A 26,627-nucleotide genomic window follows, 5' to 3' on the forward strand; every position below is an offset into this window, starting at 1 on the left:
GAAGTAAATACTTAATATTATTTAGACGATTAATATAGTTATATAGCGATTATTCTTAAGTTATAGTAAGACGTATGTGAGTAAATATTCGAGTACTTCTAGAAGCTTATTCCCGAAGCCATCTTTATACCCGTCGCGGTTTAAGACTATAATGCTCTGCGGCCGCTATAGCGCTGCGAAAATAATCGTTCTCATACTTATTAATAGTCTTCTAAACGAGTTTCTCTTACTTAGAATAAGATATAGATATAGTATAGTAAAATAATAATAAATTATAATATAGGATATTAAATCGCGAAAAAACGCGTCTTTGAGACTAGTACGTCTTTGAGTTACGGACTACTATAAGCGAAGCGAATAGTCGAACTACGATTATAGCTAGACTATCGACTAAGAAATTATTATAATTAAAACTATAATTAAAGGCTATAGTACTCGAGATTTATAAAGAAATAGCGTATAAGAAGATTTATTAATATATATAGATAAAAAAATCTATTAATATATATAGATAAAAAAATTAAAAATAAAAATAATTACTATAGAGTAGTCGAAGTCGGAGAATATTATATTATTAAGATTATTAAGCTTCTAGCGTAGACGCTAGCTTTTCTAATAATCGAGATTAAAAAATAAATCTTAATAAATTAAGATCTAATTTTATTATAATTAAAAGAGAAGAAATTATATTATTATAATTAAAAGAGATAGAAGATTATAAGATTATAATAGAAGAGAGCTTAAAGAAGAGTAGTAATTATAATTATATTATATATAACTTTAACGCGAAAAGCTTTACGCTTTAATTAGCTCGCTTAAATAAAGCTAATTATTATTATTTTTATCGTTATATTTTAACGCTTATTCTTTTCTTTCTAATAGATTTATTATAATAGACTTATTATAATATATCTCTTATAATTAAAATTCGCTTAACTTTTATTATATTATATATTATTTAATATCGATAGCGTTATAAAACGCTTCTTATTATAAAATATTATAAGATATATAAGAATATACTTCTTATATTAATAAATTTCGATTAATAAAATTAACTCTTTTATATATATTTAGATTATTAGAATAAAGAAGAAAATTATCTTATAAATAATAGAAGCTTCGATATACGTTTAAAGTCTTTTTATTAAAATTCTATTAGCGATAATATATTAACCTTCTCCCCCTTTAACGATTTCTCTTTCTCTTTCTTCGTTAACTTCTCTCTCTCTCTCTTATTCTACTTTACTTTTATAATTATTAAATATTAAAATCGAATTATAACTTCTTACTCTTAACTCTTTAAACTTTCTCTCTTTAATTTTATTTACTCTCTTAAAAATAAAGATAAATAATTTATTCGCTAGCGATAAGGCGATTAACTTATATAAGAGATATATATTATTAATAAATAATAGATAAGACTCTTCCTTTATCGACTTCTCTTTTTCTCTCTTATTTTACTTCGCTTCTATAATTATTAAGTATTAAAATTAAATTATAACTTCTTACGCTAAACTCTCTAAACGCTCTCTTTTTAACTTTATCTACTTTTTTAAAAATAAAAATAAATAATCTATTCGCTAGCGATAAGGCGATTAATCTATATAAGAAATATATATTATTAATAAATAGTAGATAAGATAAAAGATAATAAATATTACTTCTACGTTAAGAAGATAATTAATAATAAAAGATCGTATATAATAGTTTACTATTTTATATATAAGAAATTTAGATATTTTTTATATATTAAAAGATACTTAAATATAAGAGTTAATATCTCTTATTTATTCTATTATTTAGTATATATTAGAGTAGAAAAAATATAAATCTAGAAGAAATTTAAGAAGTTAATATTCTAGAATAAGTAATAATACTATTACTAGAAGCTTAAGATATTAAAGAAGAGATAGAGAAATAAATAAAAGAAGAGATAAGAGATCTAGAATTCGAACGAAATCTAGAAGTAAAGCGAAATTATATTTATACGCGAGCCTTAAATATAGACGTAATACTTCGATTTATTAAAGATAGATTATAAATATAAACTACGTTTAAAATAATAGCTTAATAATTAATAAATTATTTCGCTTTTTATAAATAAAGTAAGATTAATAAAAATATAATAATATAATATAACTAAATATATTACTTCGCTTATTTTCTCGAGAATAAGATAAAATATTTAATTTAAGTTTTTATATATATAATTAATAAGATTAGCTCTTAATTAATTAAGATTTAATTAAGATATATTATTTTAGAAAACTAATTATCGAGCTTTAAGAAATCTTTATTTATAAGATTTTAATATATATAAAAGATTATAATACTTAATAATATTTTATAATTAGATTTATAAGTATAAAAGCGCTAGCTTTTCTAATAATCGAGATTAGAAAATAAATCTTAATAAATTAAGATTTAATTTTATTATAATTTAAAGAGAAGAGATTATTATAATTAAAAGAGATAGAAAATTATAAGATTATAATAGAAGAGAGTTTAAAGAAGAATAGTAATTATAATTATATTATATATAGCTTTAGCGCGAAAAGTCTCGCGCTTTAACTAGCTCGCTTAAATAAAACTAATAATCGTTATTTTTATTATCGTATTTTAATACTTATTCTTTTTTTCTTAATAGACTTATTATAATAAACTTATTATATATCTTATACTCTCGCTATTACTTATAATATATATCTTATAATTATTTTTAAATTATAAGATAACATTTAAGTATTAAAAATAATAATTTAAATTATTAATATATTTTAAAAGTTAACTCTATTATAATAATTATTATAATTAAATAATAATTAAATTATTATAGATCTTAGTAAAAAGATAGTTATATATTCTATTAACTCGATAAATTATAGCTCGATATTATATATATTATTAGAAAATCTCTAATTATATAATTATTATTTAAGATTAGATTCTTACGAAGTTATATATCTATTATTACTCGCGATAAGATAATATAAAAAACTATAGATTTATTATAATATATCTATTATAATATATTTATTATTTATCTTTACTCGTAAAATTAATATTAAAATTCGCTTAATTTCTATTATATTATATATTATCTAATATTAATAGCGTTATAAAACGCTTTTTATTATAAAGTATCGCGAGATATATAAGAATATACTTTTTATATTAACGAATTTAGATTAATAAAATTAACTCTTTTATATATATTTAAATTATTAAAATAAAAAAAAAAATTATCTAATAAATAATAGAAGCTTCAATATATATTTAAAGTTTTTTTATTAAAATTCTATTAGTAATAATAGATTAGCTTTCTTCCTCTTCGACGATTTCTCTTTCTCTTTCTTCGTTAATTTCTCTTTTTTATTCTTATCTTACTCTTTTAAAAGTAAAGCTTTCTTTATTTTAATTATTAAATATTAAAATTAAATTATAACTTCTTATTCTTAACTCTATAAATACTCTTTCTTCGACTTTATTTATTCTTTTAAAAATAAAGATAAATAATTTATCTATTAGCGATAAGGCGATTAATCTATATAAGAGATATATATTATTAATAAATAATAGATAAGATAAAAGATAGCGAATATTACTTCTATATTAAAAAGATAATTAATAATAAAGAATCGTATATAATAATTTACTATTTTACGTATAAGAAGTTTAAGTATTTTTCTTATATTAAAAGATACTTAAGTATAAAAGTTAATATCTTTTACTCGTTTTATTATTTAGCGTATATTAGAGTAGAGAAGCTATAAACTTAAAAGAAATTAAAAAGATTAAATTTTTTAAATAAAGAATAATACTATCGCTAAGAGTTTTAGATATTAAAGAATAAATTAAAGAATAGATAGAAGAAGAGATAAGAGATCTAGAATCTTAACGGAATCTAAGAGTAGAATAAAATTATAAATCTAGATTATTAAAATAAAGAAGAAAATCGCTCGGCGGATAATAGAAGCTTCGATATATATTTAAAGTCTTTTTATTAAAATTCTATTAATAATAATAAATTAGCCTTCTTTCTTTTCGATAACTTCTCTTCTTCTTTCTTTATTAACTTCTCTCTCTTACTCTTATCTTACTTTCTTAAAAGCGAAGCTTTCTTTATCTTAATTATTAAATATTAAAATCGAATTATAACTTCTTATACTAGACTCTTTAAATACTCTTTCTTTAACTTTATCTATTTTCTTAAGAGTAGAGATAAATAATTTATTCGCTAGCGATAAAATAATTAATTAATATAAGAGATATATATTATTAATAAATAATAGATAAAATAAAAGATAACGAATATTACTATTACGTCGAAAAGATAATTAATAATAAAAGATTATATATAATAGTTTACTATTTTACTTATAAAAAGTTTAGATATTTTTCTTATATTAAAAGATACTTAAATATAAGAGTTAATATCTCTTATTTATTTTATTATATAATATATATTAGAATAAAGAAGTTATAGACTTAAAAGAATAAATTATCTTCGCTTCGCTCTTTACTCTACTCTTTATAAATTTAATTACTTATTTATTTATATATATCGCCGCGGCGATACTCTACTTACTTATTTACTTATATATATTATCGCGATAACTCTTATAAGTTTAATTATTTAAAAAATAGAGAGAGATTATAATATTTAAATAAAGTAATAAATTAACTAGCGAGATTATAATATTTTTTCTAATACGCTATATCGTTAATTCGACGAGTACTATAGCGATTATCTCGAGAATTATATATTATAAAAGAATTTCTATATAATATTACGCGTTTATTAAGATATATAATATTTTTAAATATTAATATCGCTACTATAACTAAGTTAACTAAGTTTTTTAATAAAATAAAATTAAAAGTTTACTTTTTAATTACTATATTATAGCTTCTAATTTAATAAAAATCTATTTAATTATTTATTTAACTTTTATTAAGAGTTTTAAAAAAAGCTATATTACGTAATTATATATTTTTATTAAGAATTATATATACGTAGAGTATAAATATTATATATCGAGCGATATATTAAAAAATTAAGTCTTAATAGAGTTTTCTACTTAGACTTATTTTAAGTAAGATTAAATTAAGATTATATATAAAAGATTATAACGCTTAATAATATTATATATTAAATTAATATAACGCGGAGATTTAATATATATAATTAATAAATATAAAAGAAAGTATATTATAATTTATATAAAGAAGAATAGATTTTAATATTAATAATATAAGATTTATATAATATTAAATTTTAACGTATATAAACGAATATATAATATTAAATTTCGACGTATATAAATAAATATATAACGTTAAATTTTAACGTATATAAACGAATATATAACGTTAAATTTCGATATATATAAACGAATATATAACGCTAAATTTCGACGTATATAAACGAATATATAATATTAAATTTCGACGTATATAAACGAATATATAATGCTAAATTTTAGCGTATATAAACGAATATATAACGCTAAATTCTAGCGTATATAAACGAATATATAACGCTAAATTTCGACGTATATAAACGAATATATAACGTTAAATTTTAACGTATATAAACGAATATATAACGTTAAATTTTAACGTATATAAATAAATATATAACGCTAAATTCTAGCGTATATAAACGAATATATAACGCTAAATTCTAGCGTATATAAATAAATATATAACGCTAAATTTCGGCGTATATAAACGAATATATAACGCTAAATTTTAGCGTATATAAACGAATATATAACGTTAAATTCTAGCGTATATAAACGAATATATAACGCTAAATTTTAACGTATATAAACGAATATATAACGCTAAATTCTAGCGTATATAAACGAATATATAACGCTAAATTCTAGCGTATATAAATAAATATATAATATTAAATTCTAGCGTATATAAACGAATATATAACGCTAAATTTCGACGTATATAAACGAATATATAACGCTAAATTCCGGCGTATATAAACGAAAATATCGCGCTAGAGTAATCTTATTTTTTTTAATAAAGACGAATCTTAAATTTAATTTCGAAGATCTTTAAATCTATATTTTATCTACTATTAAGTATTTATATTAATAATTATACTATATAAGATATTTAAATAATATAAAATAATTTAAATAATAGAAATTAAGTTAGATTTTAAAAATTTTATAGAGAAAATTTAAACTATAACTAGGTTTATAGATATAGAATATAGATTAAATAATATTATTAATCTATCTATTTTATTTATTATTATTTAGATATATAATATTAAAATTAATTATTAGAAGATAAGAGAAGAAAATATAAATAGTAATCTTTAGATTACTATCGATAACGTCGTAATTTAAATAAAGTTATTTTATTTTATATAGTTTTAAATTATAAATAATTACTCGTTAATTCTAGATAATTCGTTATAGAAATAATAATTAAAGTATAAAATAAAATCTATATTAATAGATAGCTAGACTTAAAATATTAAAGATTATATTATTAATATTCTAAAAGCGTTAAAATATAAGATCTTTCTCTCGAGTCTAGCGTAAAAAGCGTTTCTTCAATCTATTAAAATTAATTATCGCTAGATTTCTATTATTTATAAAAAGAGCTTTTTAATTAATAATCTTAAAATTATTTATTACTTTATTTCGCTTTATAATCTTATTCTAATATAAAAGACGTAAAGTATTATTAAAAAAGAATTTTATAAAGAGATATTAATTTTAATAATTAATTATTTCGCGGAGGAAAAGAATATCTTTAAGAATAGTATTAAGATTATTCGCTATTTAATATTAATTAGATTTCGAAGAAGAATTTAATAATAATATATTATAGATATAGCGAGTTTTCTAGCTAGCTTTAAAAATCTCTATAATATTATTATATAAATTTATAAAGAGAATAATATCTTCGAATATAATTTTTAATCTTTTAGATTTATTTATAAAAATTAAAAGATAATCGCGTCGCTCTAATCTAGAGCTAAGATTATATATATTTTCTAATTTATAATTATATTTATTTAAATATTTTAAAAAGATATAAATTATTAAAAGATTAAAAGTATTAGAATTAATAAAATTAAATTTAACTTCGCTTAATATTAGATATTTTTTAAATTATAAAAAAAAAAAAATTATATTAAAAAGAGTATATATAAAGAATTCTTAGATTAAGAAGAAAAAAAGAATTATATTAAAGAAAGTATAAATAAAAAACTCTTAGATTAAGAAGAAAGAGAGAGTTATAAAGAAGAGAGTATAAATAAAGAATTTTTAGATTAAGAAGAAAGAGAGAGTTATAGAGAAGGAAGCGAATTTAAAAGTTTTTTTATAAATATATAAATATTTAATTATAACGATAAATATAGAAAACTCTATTACTCGATTATAAATATATATTCGTAGCTAGAGTATTTATAATCTTAATAAAATTCTAGATAAATAGAATACTAGAGATTTATCTACTTAATTTACGCGATTTATTAAAATTTAAAAAAGCTTCTTTAAATAGTAATCTAATTAAAGATCGAGTAATTATATTACTCTTATTTCGAGATCTAATTAAAAAATTAAATATAATTTAAAAGAGAAATTATTATCGCTACGATCTTATTTTAATAAAGATAATATTACTATTCTTCTCTAATTTTTTTAATAAATTAAAATTCTTTATAATATTAATAATCTAATTATTTTTTATTTAAATTATCTTTTATTATTTAGCTATAACTCTAAAAAGTAAAAAACTCGCGAGATTTAAAAATTATAATAGAATAGTTATATCTACTTACGGGAATTAGACTTTATATTTAATTTAATATTTAACTTAATATCTAATTATAGCCTCGCGAGCGGAAGCGCGTTTTTCTTTTAAAGTTTTTTTAGAATAAGTTATTATAACGAAGAAAAGAGAGTAGAGAAATAAAGATTATATTTTTATAAGAGATAAGATTAGATTAAATATATAGTAAGCGCGTAATAAATATAAGTTAAAGATAAAATTCTATATTAAAATAGTTAGAAATAAAGTAATAGAGAGTTTTTTTTTTATTTAAATAGATATTATTTATAGATAATAATAACTTATTAATAATATTTAATTAAATAAATTACGTATAATAATAATAGCGTAAGACTAAATTTAATTAAATATATTATTTATAATAATAAATAATATTAATTTTTTAATAAAATAAGATTAAATTTAATTAAATATATTACTTATAATAACGCGCGATATTAAAATATTTAACTTTACGCGTTATAATAAATAGAAATTATTATTAAATAAAATATATTAAAATAAATATAATCTATAGATTTTAGCGTCGCGATTATAGAATATTAAAAGATTTTAAATAAAGTAATATATAAAGAAGAAAGTAAACTAGATAATTAAAAATTAAGAACGCTATTAAATTTAGCGTATTCGCTTTTATAATTTTAAATCTTAATATTATTATTAAAAGACGTAAAATAATAAAATAAAAATCTAAAAGAATTTTTTTTTTTTTTTTTCTTTAAGTTTTACGTATTCGTCGCTATAACTCTAACCCCTTCGCCCGTCTAATAACGCTATAAAAATAATAAAGTTTAATCTACTATTAGTAGATTAAATAGATATTTAAATATAATAGTTATAGTAGTTATATTAAACGCGTTCGAAATTAAATAATAATTCTTTTATTTATTTATATAATTATTATTCTTTTACTATTCTATTAATTCTATTAATTTTATTAATATAAATATAATCGTCTTCGATATCTCTCGCTTAAAGGTTACTTAATATTTAAGATATATATATCTCTTTACTTATCTCTTAGAGTCTTTACTAACGCTCTTAAATTACTTTTCGATAAATTCGCTATTACTAGTAGTCGAGACCGTAAGCGAGCTTAATAGCTATCTATTATTACTTATAAACGCGTTAAAAAACTCTTAAAAAGAGCTTAAACGAATATATTCTTTTTTATATACTTTTTTTAAGCTAGCGATAAATAAATTAAATTAATATTTAAATATTATAATTATATTAAACGCGTTTAATTTAAATATATATACTTCTTTTATTTATCTCTTAAAGCCTCTATTAATATCTTTAAGCTATCTCTTAACGAATTTATTATTATTAATAATCGAGGCCGTAAGCGAGCTTAATAGCTATTTACTACTACTTATAAACGCGTTAAAAGACTCTTAAAAAGAGCTCGAATAAATACGTTCTCCTCTATATACTTCTCTTAAGTTAGCGATAGATAAGTTAAACTAATATTTAAATATTATAGTTATATTAAACGCGTTCGATTTAGATATATATATCTCTTTTACTTATCTCTTTAAGTCTCTATTAACGCCTTTAAACTATTTCTCGATAATTTCGCTACTATTAATAATCGAGACTATAAGAGAGTTTAATAGCTATCTACTATTACTTATAAACGCGTTAGAAGACTAAAAAGAGCTCGAATAAATTTACGACTATTATCTTTCTCTATATACTCTTAAGCTAGCGATACTCGACTAGCCGCTTAGTTAATACTATTTACTCTATTAGCTTAGTAATTTACTTAGTTAAATCGTTAGCTAGTTACTTAGTCATTTACTTAATTAGTTACTTAGTTAGCTATTTAATTAAAGAACTTAATTAAATAAAAGAAGAAACTATAATAAACGAATACGGAGAATATTATAAAGAATATTACGAATATAGTTAATAGTAGTAATAATATAATAGATCTACTCTCTACGATCTTATATTAATTTATTTAATTAATATAAGAGAAGTTACTATAGTAAGTAAATACGAAGAATATTGCGAAGAATATTACGGAGAATACTACGAAGAATAGTATAAAGAAATTAAGCGATAATAAGACTATTATCGTTAAGAATACGACTTAACTCTCTAAGATTTTATATTATATACTCTTTACGATTTTATATTAAATTATTACTTAGTAAATAAAGAATATTATTATAACTTAGTTTATTATTTCTACTATATTAAGATAATATATATACTAATAATAATATTATAAGAGAAGAATCTACTACGATAATTATAGTTAATTAAGTCTCTATAGAAGAAATATCAAACGATATATATTTAAATGTATTAAAATCGTTCGATGTTTATAGCTATTTCATTATTCGAAAGATTTTACTACGATAGAAGATATTATAAAATTCATATTACTTATTAATATATTATCTCTATTTTAGTTAATTAAATCTCTATAGAAGAAATATCAAACGATATATATTTAAATAAATTAAAATCGTTCGATATCTATAGCTATTTTATTATTTAAAAGATTTTACTACGATAGAAGATATTATAAGATTTATACTACTAATTAATATATTATCTCTATTTCTTTTTAATATTTTTTCTGATACTATCTTACTATTATAGAATTATTACAATCTTTCTCTATACTCGATATATCTTTCTAATTAGATCTTAGCGCGTCTCTCTTTATATATATATATTTATATATAGATTAAAAACGTATAGTAAGCGGACTTAGAGTTCGATTTAATCTTTTAGAAAAATTCAACTTTATAAATTTAATTTATAGGCCTTTACTTATATTTATATATTTAACGTAATTCTAAAATAATACTAATTATTTTTATTCTTATATAAGATAATAGTAATATATATAAGTTTACTATTAATTCTTAATATATCTCTAGCTTTTCTTTATATATATTTAAGCTAACGAAGAAGACTTTACTATTACTAAGAGCTTTAATAAGAGTAACTTTTTTAATAACGATATCGCGAGTAGTATTAATTATTATAATATTATCTTTTATCTTCGAGAATTATAATATTAATTAGTATATATAAAAGAATAAGATAGAATTAAGTTAGAAAATCTTAAATTTATATATATAGTTAATTATAAATTTAGAGTTACTACGCTCTTTAATTAGATCGACTAAGTTATCGCGAATAAATAAATTAGCGTTTATAATTATTAAAATCTCTTACTCTACTTTTAACCCTTTAATAACTTTACTATTTTCTATTAAAATTTTAAGATTATTTTTTTAAATTATAAAGCGTATATTACGCTTTTAAACGCTTTAAGAATTTCGAAATTTAATCTTATAATTATTAAAAGATAAGGTATTTAAATATCGCTTACTAAAGATTACTTACTAAAGATCGCTTATTAAAGATCGCTTATTGAATTTATTCGACAGTTCTAGTTAAAAAAACGGTTATAAATTTATATTATAGACCTTTACTCGTATTATATAATAAATTAATTTCTAAAATAAGTAAATATTAATTAGAAGAGAAGGATAAATTATTTTAGAGAGAAAATAATAGAATTTAGATAGAAAAAAACGTCTCTTCTAGTAAATACGAGACTTTTATTTAAAGATATATTTAGACTTATTATATTACTAGACTCTAGAAGCTTCTTAAATTCTATATACTTCGCTTCTTCGCTTATTTTCTCGCTTAGCTTATTCTTATTATAACGAGTAAAGATCTATAAATTAAATTTATAATTATTTTATTTAATTAGAACTATCGAGTAAATTTAATAAGCGATTTTTAATAAGCGATTTTTAAATTCTATATCTTTAAAGAATTATAAGATTAAATTTCGAATTTTTTTTATCTTTAAAAAGCGTAAGCTATAGACTATAATTTAAAAAAAATCTTAAAATTAAAATAGAAAATAAAAAAGTTATTCTAAAATTAAATAATATACATCTATTTTTTTATTAGAGCTATCGATAAACTTGATAAGCGAACTTTAATAAGCGATATTTGAATTCCTTACGCTTTAATAATTATAAGACTAAATTTAAAAATTCTTTTTTTATCTAAAAGCGTAAGTTTTATTCTATAATTTATAGATAAAAATATAAAATTTTAATAGAAAATAAAAAAGTTATTCTATATATAAATAATATATATCTATTTTTTTAATAAGAAGATATAAAAGAATTATTAAGCTAACTTAGTCGATCTAATTAAAGAGCGTAGCGAACTCGAATTTATAATTAATTATATATATAAATTTAAGATTTATAACTTAGCTCTATCTTATTCTATTATATATATTAATAATAAAGTTATTAAAGGGTTAGAAATAGAATAAGAGATTTTAATAATTATAAATATTTATTTATTTATTTATAGTAACTTAGTCGATTTAATTAAAGAGCGTAGTAATTTTAAATTTATAATTAGCTATATATATAAATTTAAGATTTTCTAACTTAACTCTATCTTATTCTTTTATATATATTAATATTAAACTTTTATTTCTAATACTTTTATCTTCTTTTCAAAATTCTTTTCTATTTCTCTTATATTTATAATATCTATTATTTTATTCTCTAAATTATACTCTAAAGATAACGAAGTCTTATCGCGAAATTCGCTTTTACGTAGATTTATAATAGAAGAGACGAATATTTAAAAAGTATTAAGTATAAGAAAGAGAGCGATATTTACTATAGCGGCGTCTACGACTATAAGAATATTTAATATATAAATCTCGACTTTAATATAGTTTAGAATATTATATTAGTTATATTTCGCGCTTATAATAAAAGATTATATTAATATAGATAGAATAATAAAGTCTTTATAATATTATTAACCTTCTATCTATTATTATACGCTAAGAATCTTAAGCTTATTTTTTCTAACTTCTTATATATCTTATCTTTAATTTTTTCTATAATCTTAACGCTATTAAATATTCTATAAGCCGCTCTTATATCGTTAAAAGTATCGCTACGATATTCTTTTAGAAAGTTTAACGAATTATCGAATTTCGAAGTGATAAGCTCTGCGATTAAGAAGAGGGAATCGAATAATTTTTTAACGAATTAACTAAAGAAGTCTATGATTAGTTCTCGTCTCTCGACGATTATTAAATATAGTAGACAAGCGCTAATTAGTAAGATATGAAATTCTACTATTTAATATCTTTAAGTAGAAGTATCTTAGACTTCGATATTATATTAAAAGCTATTCTAATTAATAGATAAATATATATAATTAGAGAAAGAAATATACTATATCATTATCGCGAAGAAATATCCGCTTCGGCTTTAAGGTAGACCGACGGCGATAAGTAAAGTAAATAAAAAATCGACTAAAAATAGCGATTTCATATGGTACTTACCTGACTGGACTCTTCCATTCTACTTATAAGTTAAGATCTTACGCTGGCTCGATAGACAACTGCTGTACTTGCCACCTTTCGTATATCGCCGTCGTAGACTCATTCATTCACCTTTCCAATCATCACCATAGAATCTGAGATGTCACCCCCTTGGCCCATAGTCATTTGCGGCCAATCATCAGCCGTCATGCGCGTAGTCATGGAGTTTTCAAAGCCGGAATTCGACCGTCAGCTCAATATCTTCCACCCAAATCACCAGAGCCAGCCCGATCTGACCTGCGAACAGCAATCCACGCCATCCTCTCCCCCGCGACCGGAGCAGCTGAAATCCCAACTCTTCTGCGCGGTGAAAAGCCGTCATCTAGCGATCCTGACGCTGCGGACCTCGGTACTCACAGCTATAGCAAGAAGCCAGTGGCCATCATGATGGGTGGCGCCTACGGCGAGGAGGACGCTAAAGCGATGAGAGAAGCGTGCAAGGGCCACCTTAATGTGCCGTGGATTTTCTTCGATAAAGAAAAGCCTATTGGCTTAGAACCTGGGCCAGAGTATGCGAAAATTGTGATAGGAAGGGGAAAAGAGTTGGTAAAGAAGTTGGAAGAGGAAGATAAGTTTGGCAAGGATGGTATCTATTACTACTGAGTGATGACACTAGCTTTCAAGGCCTGTCCTGTCTTGCTTCTTTTTGGTGGCGCCAAGGACAAATACTCTACGTGGACCTTGAATTTGAAAACATCTGTTTGCAAGTCCCTGCATCTACGTTGACATCGCCATATTTGACAACAGTTTTGTAAATCTGTATCACTTTTATTCACGTGGAGGGCAGGAATCCGAGAGGACGATCTAACAATCATAGACCCTCTTCATTTGGACCCGTCTCGATACGTATCTGAACTCTCCGTCAAAACTTCCCCATTGAGGAGACCAAAGGAATCAGAAGACCTTATTTAATCTGCTCTTACGGAGTAAAGAGCTTGCAATTCAGATGCAGCCTGCTCGATCACTCAGCCATGTAAAACTGATTGGTGCTGATATATACTCACGGGATGAGTATCTCATGTTGGTCAGCACACCAAATATTACTCCTTCTGGACATTCCTTTACCATTCGACAGATTCTTCTTGCATGAGCGCCTTGGTAGGTGGGGATTTTACGCCCTGGCGGCCCTGTCGCCATTTTCGGAACCGCTTTCTTGCGGAAGTGGTACAGCGTGTACGATCTCGACAAGCACGTCACTAGCTTCGCCAGAGCCAGGCCATAGATTATGATATGTCGGAAAAGGGAAGGTATGGAGTTGTGCCAGTGCTCAGGACAATTATGAGTGGGGCAATCGAGTTGACACAGGTGATTTTACTATGAAAGAGACTAAAGTCAGAGACACTGATATCAGAATAATTTCGCCTGAGCTATGAGGATTGAAGATGGATGTGCGCTCTAGACGATCGCGGTGAACTGCCCAGGTGTTCCCAGCCTTTTACTGTCTTTGTGGCTATCATGTCTTGGCGATGAATGACAATCATGAGTACATACACGAGAGCTTGGACCTTCAGGGGAATCTCAATTCTAGCTTGTTCGGCACTTCCAATAGGATATCTATTCTAGTAAGTGGACCAATGACCAAAAGAGGTAATGGAAAAGAGTGAGAAAATTTCTGTCAACATCTATTCCCTACACATATGGAACAGTCCATATGGACCCAATTCCGGCATGCCTCAACGCTTTCTCTCAACCACCCCATCGACAGCTTAGAATCATCTACAAAGTCCATGAAGTATTCGTCGAGTTGACGGTATGGAAAAGTTGGAGTCAACCACAGTATCTTCAAAGAATCTGTCGAACTTGCATTTTGTACATCATTGCAATCATCTACCTACAGTCGTTCACGTTGAAACCAGACGTCCGCTTTACGACGAAACATCCCTCGATAACTCCATTAACGTTTCAATGCAATGCATGGAAGCATGATCCAGCGTTTATTATACGATTAACATCATGACTTCCAACTTGAACTAGACTACTCGACCTCCCCGCACACTTCCAGATCCATCTTAGGAGGAATGGATCACCTCAATCGTGCCAGCGCCAATTGTAGTGCGTCGCCCGCCGACCCTCCCACCATTGAGACATTCATCTTGGATGTCCTCAGCCCATACTGCAGCCTGCAAACACCACGTCGTTATTGCAAAAGGTCCACAGACGGAGAGGCTCGCCGAGCCGTAGGAGATCATGGTAGTGCACTCACTGCCAACTGGATTGTGTTGGACGCACTCTTTGCTGTAACCCAGGTCTTTCAGATTTTCGATGACTTGGGTGACATCTTCAGTCGTAGGGCTGCCAGTGGTAGTTTCGCAGACGAGTTGAACGGAACCAGCCTGCCCTGTCGCCGATGGTTCACTAAGCGGCTTGTTAGAGACGTGGAGACAAAAGCGACCCAGACACCAATATCTTCGGTGTTGGTTCTGAAGGACATGCTGCACTTACGCTGGTGCCGGAAGTACATTCTGATAGTCGGGGGGGTATTTAAACACCGAAACATCATAGCAGGGACAATCTTGCCAGAGATAAGACCTTGACTGTATGCCCGAGCAACTGGAGGAACCAGCATTGCCACCACAACTACACCACTGTCAGGACACCACTGGGTTTTCGCAACAAGTAAGACTTACTTCACGCAGTCTGGTTGTAATGTTGCAGGAGGACAGCTAGCTCCGGATGAGGCCAACTGGGAAGATGTTTGGGTAGTCGAAAAGGCCTCTTGTGGTATCAAGAAGGCGTTTCCGTCCGCTACCAAGCAGTTCTGAACCACAGCTGCAATGATTAGTACAATCGTTGCGACAGCGATCAAGCCCGTGCCACTCAGAAGCAAGCTGGTTATTAGTCGCCCGGCAGCCACTACCTGCTGTGCTGCTTGTAGCAGCGCTGGAACAAACGGCCCCAGTTGGAGGCTTTGAGCAGTACGTAGCAACTGGAGCTCCCCACCAGGAGCCACCTCTGGAAGCATCTTCACGGCATCACCAACCGCGCTGTCCCAGCTAATCAACGAATCGACCGATCTGCGATGCTCAACCGTTTTATGAACGGCCAAGCAAGTAGCACCGCTTTGTGTCGCTGTCAAGATGGCCTTCATTGGTGCGACGTCAACGGTGGGTACCACTATGAAGGAATCGCCCGAAAAATATCCTGGGCCGTCCGTCGTAGCAGTGGAAATTACCACTGAACTAGTGCATAGTCAGCATAAAGCCCGCAAAGAGTATCTCCGTACCGGTAAGAAGGACTGTTACCCTGTAGCTGTAGCACTCGTAATCAAGTTTGACGTTGAGGGTGTAGCACTCGTAACCCCATCTAACGACGTGGTCAAGGAGAATGTGACCGGACTTGGGTCATCACTTGCTGTGACAAATACCACGGAGCTAGATGCTTGAGCCGCGATCATCTGCGAGTAACCTTCTGGCTGGAGATCGATAAGCTGCGGTTGCGCATTTACGTCTTCTAGTCTGTTGTACGACAGAACTGCCGAGATCAGCGCTGCCAGAGCAAGGACAGCAATGGCCAAAGGCGCGACTCTTGCCGCAAGGGCATTATCAGTTCTGACGGCCTTTTCTACACTTGATTGGCACTCGGACGAATTGGCTTGAGAGCAATTGCTTTGCACGGCCGCGTGGGCACTGGCCGCTATGCTGGCGCCGAGGTATATTTGTGGAGGCCCGCCCACGGAAGCTGACGTTACGACGACCTTATCAGTACCGAGGTTGGTGGGTATGCTTGCCTGGTGAGTGTCAACCACCGGATTAGACCGGATCAGACCAGATGGACTACGCACCGAGATATTGATCCAAGCACTCGGCGTTGCAATCGTGACTGTGGGGAGGTCGCCACGAGGCACATTAGGCATGCTTGTACTCGTGGGCGTCTGCTGCAGTGACAATTTGCAAGCACAGCACAGCGCTATCAACAGTGCGTGACCCACGTGAAAGCGGGTTGCTGTCGCCATCTTTGCCCAGGTGAGTCAAAGATCTATATCAGAAGGTACGCCAAATGTTGCAGCTCACTTTTACACTCTCGATGCCGTAGGGTTGACTCGGGCAAATAATATGCTGCAAGATTGATGTCACAGTCATCGATGAGGTAGCAAAGATCCGGATTTACATAAACCCAAGGAAGGCTCTTGATGGCCGCTTCTAATAGGGAAATGCTCGAGCCCCGGTTTGATTTTGAGCCTCACGAGGCGTCCATAGGTAACTTACCTCATAAGCTTTTTAGGGAAACTTCGGGGAAATGAGATATACAACCAGATGACCGCTTCTAATAGGGAAATGCTCGAGCCCTGGTTTGATTTTGAGCCTCACGAGGCGTCCATAGGTAACTTACCTCATAAGCTTTTTAAAGAAACTTCGGGGAAATGAGATATACAACCTGATGGCCGCTTCTAATAGGGAAATGCTCGAGCCCCGGTTTGATTTTGAGCCTCACGAGGCGTCCATAGGTAACTTACCTCATAAGCTTTTTAGGGAAACTTCGGGGAAAGGAGATATACAACCAGATGGTACACAGACACGAGCCGTGCAAAGTTGGCTACATGCCTGTAACCTTTGATGTGGAGCTCAGGAAATGAGTTTCTAGATGCTGTAACCCCCTGAACCCATCAGGAACTAGTCTATCAGATGCGGACATGACGACGACACGGGAACACCTCGGCAATTTCGGTCGGACCTTGGCCGTGAATATGACAAAATGCGATTGTGAAATGCGATTGTCTATTATTATTGTGCAGCGATGTTGGAATACATTCTATTGGAGAGTTGTCGCTTAGGTAGGTACCTAAAGTACCTAGGTAACCCCTCGGCCTATTAGCGTGTTTCCTGATTGGGCCTAGCGTCTGAATTCTCTGCACACATAGTAGAGTGGCGTTCTGCCTTACTTATTATTAGTAAGGTATCTCGGGTATTTACTCCGTAGTAGTACTTCTAAATAGCCACCAACTAGGTACTTTACATACTCTACGAAACACATGCATAGGTACTCAATAATAATAGGTATTGAATTATGCTGGGAAGCTGGGAACAGCTGGACGACGACTAATTCGTCCCTCTTTCCCTCTTTCCCTCTTTCTATCCTACTAAAATACATACTTTTAGTCTCGTTACGAAAAATGCCTCGGAGGGAAATGCCAAACTATCGACCTTTTCGAACAACACGAGGTGCACATTTCCTTTTCATACAAACAGTACCATTGTTTCATGTTTTTTGAAACGCTCGTGAACAAACAAAATAAGTTTTCAAACTTACCTACTTCCCACCTTTTCATACTTTAATGTTCCCGTATCTGAGTGCGAAGTTCGGAAAAGTGTTGGATTCACACAATAATAATCTTCGCCGTGTTGTTCAAGTACCGTAGGTAGCATCTTTGTACCAGGATTTGGCATATCTTCTGTAAAGTATGATGTGTATTAGTCCGTGGGGCGTACCAGCAGTCCCGTCGTGGGTCATGAAACTCGTGGATGGGTATTGGAAACAGGATCACGAATGCCATTAATTACTACGGATGCCATACATAGCAACCGGAGCCTCCACGTCGGACCTTGTCCTCAAGTCTGCAATCACGGCTAAGAATTGTCAATAGGCTGCGCTGATCCCCAGTGCGCGACGACTTCCTTTTATCGTCCTACATAATTTGAGATACTACTATGTATCTGCTAATTGTCTTCCTCGCCCTGTGCTTCTGTCAATCAGTCTCGAGCGTACCAGAAAATGATGTTCCAAGCGCAAATTCTACAAAGGCCCTTTTCAAAAGGGTCGACAATCCCACTTATGCCATAGACGGCACCTGTACCCGCTATCCTCAGGTTCAGGACATAGTCAACGATTGGTTCCAAACGGTCCAAGTTACTTCGCATCGGATCAGTCTGGGAGGGGCAGATCCACACTTTCAACACGCCTTCCAGGTTCTTTTTAACACGGACCCAAATAGCAACACACTGTACGACCTCCAGTTAGTTGAGGAGCCAATCACAGCATACGATTTTGTCGAATGTAAGTGAGACATCGTGCACACCGAGGGCCAAATCCAGTTTGTCACAAGTCCGTACTTATAATCTATAGTTGTAACCACAAGTCTTGCATCCCTAACTCCTCACGCGGATCCAGACACCAAGGCCAATCTGATTTTCTATTGCGATGACGACGCAATGAACCCAACGCCCTATTCGAATGAAAGATGGCAGTTGCGCCCAGACATACGGGGCGATCCTAATCCAAACAGTGGGAGAACGCTTGGAATAAATCAAGAATGGTTCGACCAAGTCAACTTCATTACGAGAAGCCCTATAACGTTAGGCTGTAAGGCTGAACCAACGGAGCTGGAAACTTGGCGGGAAACTTAGCTGGAAACGTATAACCAGCCCATCACACCCTTCCTGTACGGTAACCGGTTACCTCCCGTAGGGATACTACAGCCGACGCGGTCAACAATAACTGTAAGCCATCTGACCCAAGCAAACGGTGGGACTTCTAACAGTGTAAATCTAGATCTGTGACTGCGTACTTGTCGAAGATACCCCTTATTACCCGACGATTGCATCCTCCTTGACCGCCACTCTTAATCGCCCCCGTCGCCAGTCTCCCTTAGCTCTATACAGACCACAATATGGAATGATTGTATCGGCGGGCTTGTACCACGAAAGCACGCATTGGATCGATTTGGAGCTCGACGATGAGATACTCCGAGATGGCTCGACAGCCTACGGCTGGGCAAAGATCATGCAGTTGAGCACTTTCAAGAGGCTGACCAACGCGGATACATACGCGTACCTGGGACTTCTTGCCCGGTACGAGAGTCTCGGCTGGTGGCTCGATCCGCATCTAGGTAGAGCCGACCACGGCGTGATGATGCAAGCACCCGCGGGCTGGAGACCTCCCTAGAGGGAACGATCACAGCGAATGCATCTTTCGCTACTTCGAGCGGTGTCGCATCCTCCTCCGACTCGAGTGGTTTGCCTGGTATAAGCCCGTGTATTTGCAATGACCTGGCTCTATTGATAGTGACGTCGGCTCCGGCGTCGGCTCGGGCACCAGCTGCACCACTGAGGGACCCTCGCCGGGTTCTAGCAGCGTCACGAAGCTTTCAAGCAGTAGCACCATCGGCACTAGTCAAGCCGGCCCCCGTTGCGAGCGTTGGAGGCGCTGCGAAGTGTGGATAAGGTTATCGAATTTAACGTTACTTATCCTGTATTTTTTCTCCTTCCGTTGAAGTGAATATAAGCGAGTATAGAACGATTGATAGTTTGATACCCACGCGGGTTCCAGAAGTCGTCGCACATGTCAAGGACTGCCAATGTCTTTCAATAATGCAACAAGGGGCAATTTACTAATTCATACCCCAAATAAACGAATCCTTACCGAATCATACCTACTTACAGATTCATACCCCTTCCTGTATGAATTGGTAGGATGCTATTTATCTGAGGTATGATTTGGTAAGTTATCCTTTAGCGCAAAATTTTCGTCTCCTCCAGTCTCCTTTAAACTAAACTTGAACCTTTCGCTAAAATCGGGGGCTAGCTATATGGAGTTTGAGAAGACGTCTGAGGAAAAAGGATGTAACGCGATATTTGCCACTCCGGTTAAACCTCGATATTTACTACGATACGATTTAATTACAAATATTTTTATTATAGAATATCTTCATCGCTATTATCTATTCGCTAGTTAAAGAAAAGATAGTATATTCGTAATATTATTAGTCGATAACCTTAATAACTTTATCTCTTTAAATGTTATATATATTAAGTCTATTAAAACGCTATCGAAATAAATATCTAAAGAGATTAATATATATTATTCTTTTATCTTTTCTTTTCTCTCGCTAATAAAAGGGTTATAGACTTATTAAGTAATAATAAAAGATAAGCTATATAAGAAATTTACTTCGTCTACTTAGATATCTTTAATAGACTATTTAATCTATTTAGAATACGTTATCTCTATAGAAGCTATATTAATATCGCTTTAATCTTATTTAAAAGTATTTAATATATTAAACTCGTAATTATCTTTTAATCTTTCTATATTTCGTAGTATGTATAAATTAAATACGCTTAAAAGAAGACTTTTTATCGCTAGCGTTAATTTATAAATGCGAGTAAGCTTAGTAATTATCTATAGAGTTTATTAGAACTAGTATAGATGCGATATTAATATAAATAAGATAGAATAAGAATAATAAGACTATCGAACTATATAGATAGAAAGAAGATATAATATAATAGAAGATATCTTCGTTAAGGCTCGCTAGTTATAGGGCTAAGTAGTATATTAAGAATACGCTCGTAATAGTACTTTCTTCTCTTAAATAGTTATAACTTTCATAGCTAATAGATCGAAGATATAGATCTATTACTTATCTTATATCTTTAAATATTTATAGTTTCTATAGGCCTTAATTAAAGAAGATTTATTAGAGATTTTAAAGATATAGACTATATCTTATCTACGTATTAATAATAATCTTTAAGCCCTTCTTTAGCTTTCTTACTACGATTTTTTCGAAAAAATCACGTATATATTATAATCTAGTTACTTACTAAAATTATAATCAAAAAATAAGAACTTCTAATATACTATATTAGATTAAATTAGTAAGTTTCTTCGACGGCGGCGACGATAGTAATAGAAGATTTCGCTAGCGTATCGTCGATAGTACTATATTATAGCGTTAAGGGCCCTTAATTTAACGAAGATTTATAAAGAATTAAATAAATAGCGATCGAAAACCGAGTCTGATATCGGATAGCCATTTTAATACTCATTTTTATAATCGTAAGGAGATTTATAAAATAATATAATCTAATTAGTTAATTACTCTCGAGTCGAACTAAGTTATAGACGCTAAGACTTTAAATCTAATATTAAATAACTTTAATATAAGTTTCTCTATAAAATGTTATATAGCTAATATCGATCGAGGCTATCGACGACGATAGTAAGATCTATAGATAACGTACTATAGCTTCGAAGAATCTTTAGTATATAATAATAGGGGAAGCCCGCTTAATAAGTTTAATATAAGACTATTATTAAGTAATATAAGTCTAAGAAATCGATTTACGAATATAAAAAAATAAGGTTATTCTAATATCGAATAATTTTAATTCGTTTAAAAATACTATATTCGAGGTATTTCCGAGTCTGATTTCGATTACATTTACGAGTACTACGTCTTTAATTATAGATAGCCTTAATAATTAAGTTTAAATACTTCGTCGATATTTATATTAGAGCGAAAGTATTTATTATACTTCTATATATTAGTCTAATTTTTATACTTACGTTTATATATCTTATCGATATCTAAATTCTTATTATTACTTACGTTAAGACGAATTATAATTAAGTATTTTTCTTTTTTAATATCGACCTCGATCTTTACTTTTATATATTATTCTATAAATCTCTTTACTTTCTTTTCGACTAGTTCCTCTATAAATTATTAATAATTAAGCTATTTTCTTATAATATACTTCTTTAGCTAAGATATAATCTAATTCTTTTTATATATAGTAAGTGCGTTATATAAACGAAGCTCTAATTTCTCTCGTAAATTACGTATAATATTATTAGTATCTTTGAAATTACTTTTATATTCGACGTATATTATAAAGTCTTTATAGAATTTAAGAAAGAATTAACTTTCTTAACTTATTCTACTATAAATACGCTAATACGTCTATTAAATAATAAATAATAATACTTTATATATATCACTTAGATAATTTAAAAGAATATCGATTATAGAATATAAGCGATATCGTCGTCTAATAGATATATAGTAACTAGCCTCCCCTCTAAGTCTCGCTATAACGTAGATAATTTTGAAAGTATTAATAAGGAAATGATCGCTATTATAGATAAGCTTATCTTAGATTCTTATTTTCTAATTATCAAATGGTACTAAATTAGTGTCTATGAAGATAGGTGAATCTAGTAGTCTCGGACTGAGTGGCTGTCTGATTTGTGATGAGATCGGTCGATTTCGATTTTCTCTAAGTGCTTCGAAATCTCGTAATATAGGTGGAGGTGGGGAGGGGGGTGGAAAGGCAGAGATGCCAGCCGAGTTTTGGCCTTGTATCTCTTCTTGCTGTCCTAGTATCTCCTACAAAGGAGAAGAAGCTGAGATACCAGCCGGGTTTTGGGCCTGTATCTCCTCCGAATAACTTGATGTTTTATGATATCGCTGGTAAAGGTCCTTAGCAGATAGAGAACGCTGCACCTATAGCATATAGAGTGACGGCGAGTTGGGAGGTGAGTATCTTCTATGTAGGTCGTCGTATGTAAGGTAGGGTTCGCCACGGTATGTAGGTGATCGGCGATGTGGAGGGAGGTATCTTGGTGTTGATGTAGGTGGATTTGAAGAATTCATGATTTGTTGAATGTAGGTAAGAACGGAGTGGAGCGGAGAGATCTCTGAAATTCTGGTACTGTGAAGGCGTCTGCGAGTTGAGAAATTTGGCAGATCTCTGTGTTGAGAGTCGAAATTTAACTGTGACGCTCGAAATAGTGTTGTTTCTTCCGTTTCTTGATCAATTAAGTCGCCATAAAGACTATGAGTACTCTAAATAGTATCCTTTCGAATGGTAGGAAGTCCGCCGGGGTTGTGTTAGCCGGTGATAGACTTTTTGCGGGGAACGGAGCGGAGAAGGATTTCTTGTATTCGATGTAGGGGACTCGTTTTTTGATGGACTGGGCTACCGTTGATGGTGTAGGTTATTTAATGTAGGTTCTTTCGAATGATGTAGGATCTAATGATTTAAATGTGTGGTGAGGCTCCTGCATGATAGAAATACCTAGCGTTTTCTTTATCAGGCTCGGTCGCTTGCTCCGAGCAGAAAGTGAAAATACCCGTCAATTTTCTTCGCCGGAGGGGAGGGGTATAAAGGAGTCTTATTATAATGTTAGAACTAGTATAGATGTAATATTAGTATAAGTGAGATAGAACGAGGATAATAAGGCTATCGAACTATATAGATAGAAAGGAGATATAATATAGTAGAGAATATCTTCGTTAAGGCCCGCTAGTTATAGAGCTAAGTAATATATTAAGAATACGCTCGTTATAGAGTTTTCGAAATAGAAGTAAAATAGATAATTAATTAACTATTAACTAGATTATAAGAATTAATAAATAGAGAGAAATATAATAATAGCTTCTTTTAAATTATTAATATAAATACTATATAAAAAGTAAGTTTAGTCTTAAAAATAGATAAAGTAATTAAATCTCTATAAAAATTTATTTCTTAAATAGCTTCTAACGACGCTAGTTTCTTAATTATAATATTTAATAAATCTTTTCTTAGTATATTATATTCTAACTAGATCTACTATATCGAAAAGACTTATTTATATATTCTTTTATATCTCTTATATTTAAAATCCCCTTAAGCTCTTATAAGTACTCTTCTTAAAATTATTCTTTTATAATATTTTAATATACGCCTTAACTAGATATAGTATATTTTAATAATATCTTATTTCGATAAAAAGCTCGAGGCTTCTCGCGAAGAGCTTATAGATATCTATTAATAACTTTTATTTATTACTTCTTTAATTTAATTAGTTTATAATATTAATTATATTATTATAGCTCGCGAAGTCTTAATACTAACTAATACTCGCGGAATTAGTTTTTCTACTTTATCTTATACTTCTATCTCTTAAATAGCCTTTCTTAATTCTACGCTCTTCTTCTTTCTCTTTCTAAAATATTATTAAAAATAGACTTTTAAAGCTAATATCTTAGAGAATTATCTTTATTATATACTTTAAAATTAACTTACTCTTAATTTCTCTAGCGCTTTTAAAACTATTTATAAATATAACGCTAATATAATTAAATACGCTATTATCTCTTTTAATTAAGAAATATCTATCTTTAAAATAATACGCTATTATAGCTTTCGTAATATATAAAATCTAATATAAAAGTTTAAACTCTTTAAAAAAAGTAAATTATTAGATAAATAAGTTAGTATAAAAACTAAAACTATTAAAGAAGAAGTAGAGATAAATGATATATATATAAAGATAATAATATATTTAAATAATTATATAAATAGAGGTAAGTAGATTAAAGTTAATAATATATTTATTAAGATTAAAGTAATTATAAGTTAAAAGAAGTAATTAAATAGAGTAAACGAAGTCTACTACTCGATATTCGAGAGCGAATCTAAAAACGAGAATAATAACGCTATAAAAGTTAACGACTATAGTAATAAAAAAGTAAAAAAAGAGTATAGAAAGAATATAATTAACGATATCGATACGACGCTTACTAGAAAAATTCTAGAGTATTAGATAAAGACGACTAAGATTAATCTATAAAGGTTAGTTACGACTAGCTATAGAAAGATAGAAAGTAATATTAAAAAGATAAGAGAAGCGAAGAACGATAGAGTAATAGAGCTAACTAGAAAGATCGGTGAAGGGTGATAGAAAGATAACAATGCCATGAAATATGAATAACTTATCTTCGAATAGTCTCTCTTTAATAGTCTCTCGTTTATATTAATATAACTATCGACTATACTCGTAATTACTCGACTTAGTATAGATTTTAATATAGTAAATATCTAACTAATAAGTATATTATCGATATTTCTTTTATTTTACGATATAAATATTTAAATAAAACGTTATATCTTAACGAGTAAGAGAGGTCTTATAGTATAGATTCTTAGCGATAACTTTTACTATAATTCTAGAAAGACTATAAGTTTTAACGCTATAACTAGTTACTATAGTAAATTCTTATATATAAGATTAATTCTTTTAATAGTAGTCTCTACGAAGACTTTACGAGTAAGTATTTAGATTTAAATAGAGATACTTAGCTATTAAGCGTAGATATTCTTAGAATTAAGTTTTTTTAGCTAAGTTACTAATAAGTCTTTTAGATATAATCTATAGAATTATAATATTCTTATTAGAAAAGATCTCGCTATTAATAGAGATACGCTTATAGATAGCTAAGAAGATAGCGAAAATACGTCTCTTCTTATCTATAATCGTTATAATATACTCGATAATATTTATAATATACGAATAGGCGAAATAGAGGCGAATATAAGTAGTCTTAGAAGTTAGATTTAAATAGAATATGAGAGAATAAGAGAAAGATAAGTATTTATCTACTTATAGATTTCGATCTTCTTATCGATACTAGCGATTTAATTATAATAGTTTTTAGAGAGATAATAATAAATAGTATATTAATACTCTTATATATATTAGCGAATTCTAATATATATAATTAATATTATAACTTAGTAATAATTATTTATAATACGAGCTCTTATTCTATTACTATTATATTATCTTTAATCTATATATAATATACTCTAAGTATTAGATCGTCGCTCTAAAA

General features: G+C 29.2%; 4 protein-coding genes across 4 annotated transcripts; 3 read left to right on the forward strand and 1 right to left on the reverse strand.

Moving 5' to 3' along the window:
- Window positions 1-13,394: 13,394 nt before the first annotated feature.
- On the forward strand, window positions 13,395-13,849 carry HO173_013341 (uncharacterized protein; the record flags this gene model as incomplete). Its single annotated transcript, XM_037315162.1, has 2 exons — window positions 13,395-13,434; window positions 13,494-13,849. 2 exons carry the CDS (start codon window positions 13,395-13,397, stop codon window positions 13,847-13,849), a joined length of 396 nt encoding a protein of 131 aa, XP_037157945.1.
- A 1,406-nt stretch (window positions 13,850-15,255) lies between these two features.
- HO173_013342 (uncharacterized protein) lies at window positions 15,256-17,198 on the reverse strand (the record flags this gene model as incomplete). Its single annotated transcript, XM_037315163.1, has 5 exons — window positions 15,256-15,601; window positions 15,689-15,823; window positions 15,874-16,425; window positions 16,489-16,973; window positions 17,028-17,198. 5 exons carry the CDS (start codon window positions 17,196-17,198, stop codon window positions 15,256-15,258), a joined length of 1,689 nt encoding a protein of 562 aa, XP_037157946.1.
- Window positions 17,199-18,891: 1,693 nt separating this feature from the next.
- HO173_013343 (uncharacterized protein) lies at window positions 18,892-19,587 on the forward strand (the record flags this gene model as incomplete). The annotated part of the gene is made up of 2 exons (XM_037315164.1): window positions 18,892-19,237; window positions 19,307-19,587. 2 exons carry the CDS (start codon window positions 18,892-18,894, stop codon window positions 19,585-19,587), a joined length of 627 nt encoding a protein of 208 aa, XP_037157947.1.
- A 268-nt stretch (window positions 19,588-19,855) lies between these two features.
- HO173_013344 (uncharacterized protein) lies at window positions 19,856-20,125 on the forward strand (the record flags this gene model as incomplete). Its single annotated transcript, XM_037315165.1, has 1 exon — window positions 19,856-20,125. The coding sequence occupies one exon, from the start codon at window positions 19,856-19,858 to the stop codon at window positions 20,123-20,125; it is 270 nt and encodes an 89-aa protein (XP_037157948.1).
- Between the last annotated feature and the right edge of the window lie 6,502 nt (window positions 20,126-26,627).

The sequence above is a fragment of the Letharia columbiana genome, assembly GCF_014066305.1.
Source record: "Letharia columbiana isolate WasteWater2 chromosome Unknown xpSc0000112_s0, whole genome shotgun sequence".
NCBI classification, from domain to species: domain Eukaryota; kingdom Fungi; phylum Ascomycota; class Lecanoromycetes; order Lecanorales; family Parmeliaceae; genus Letharia; species Letharia columbiana.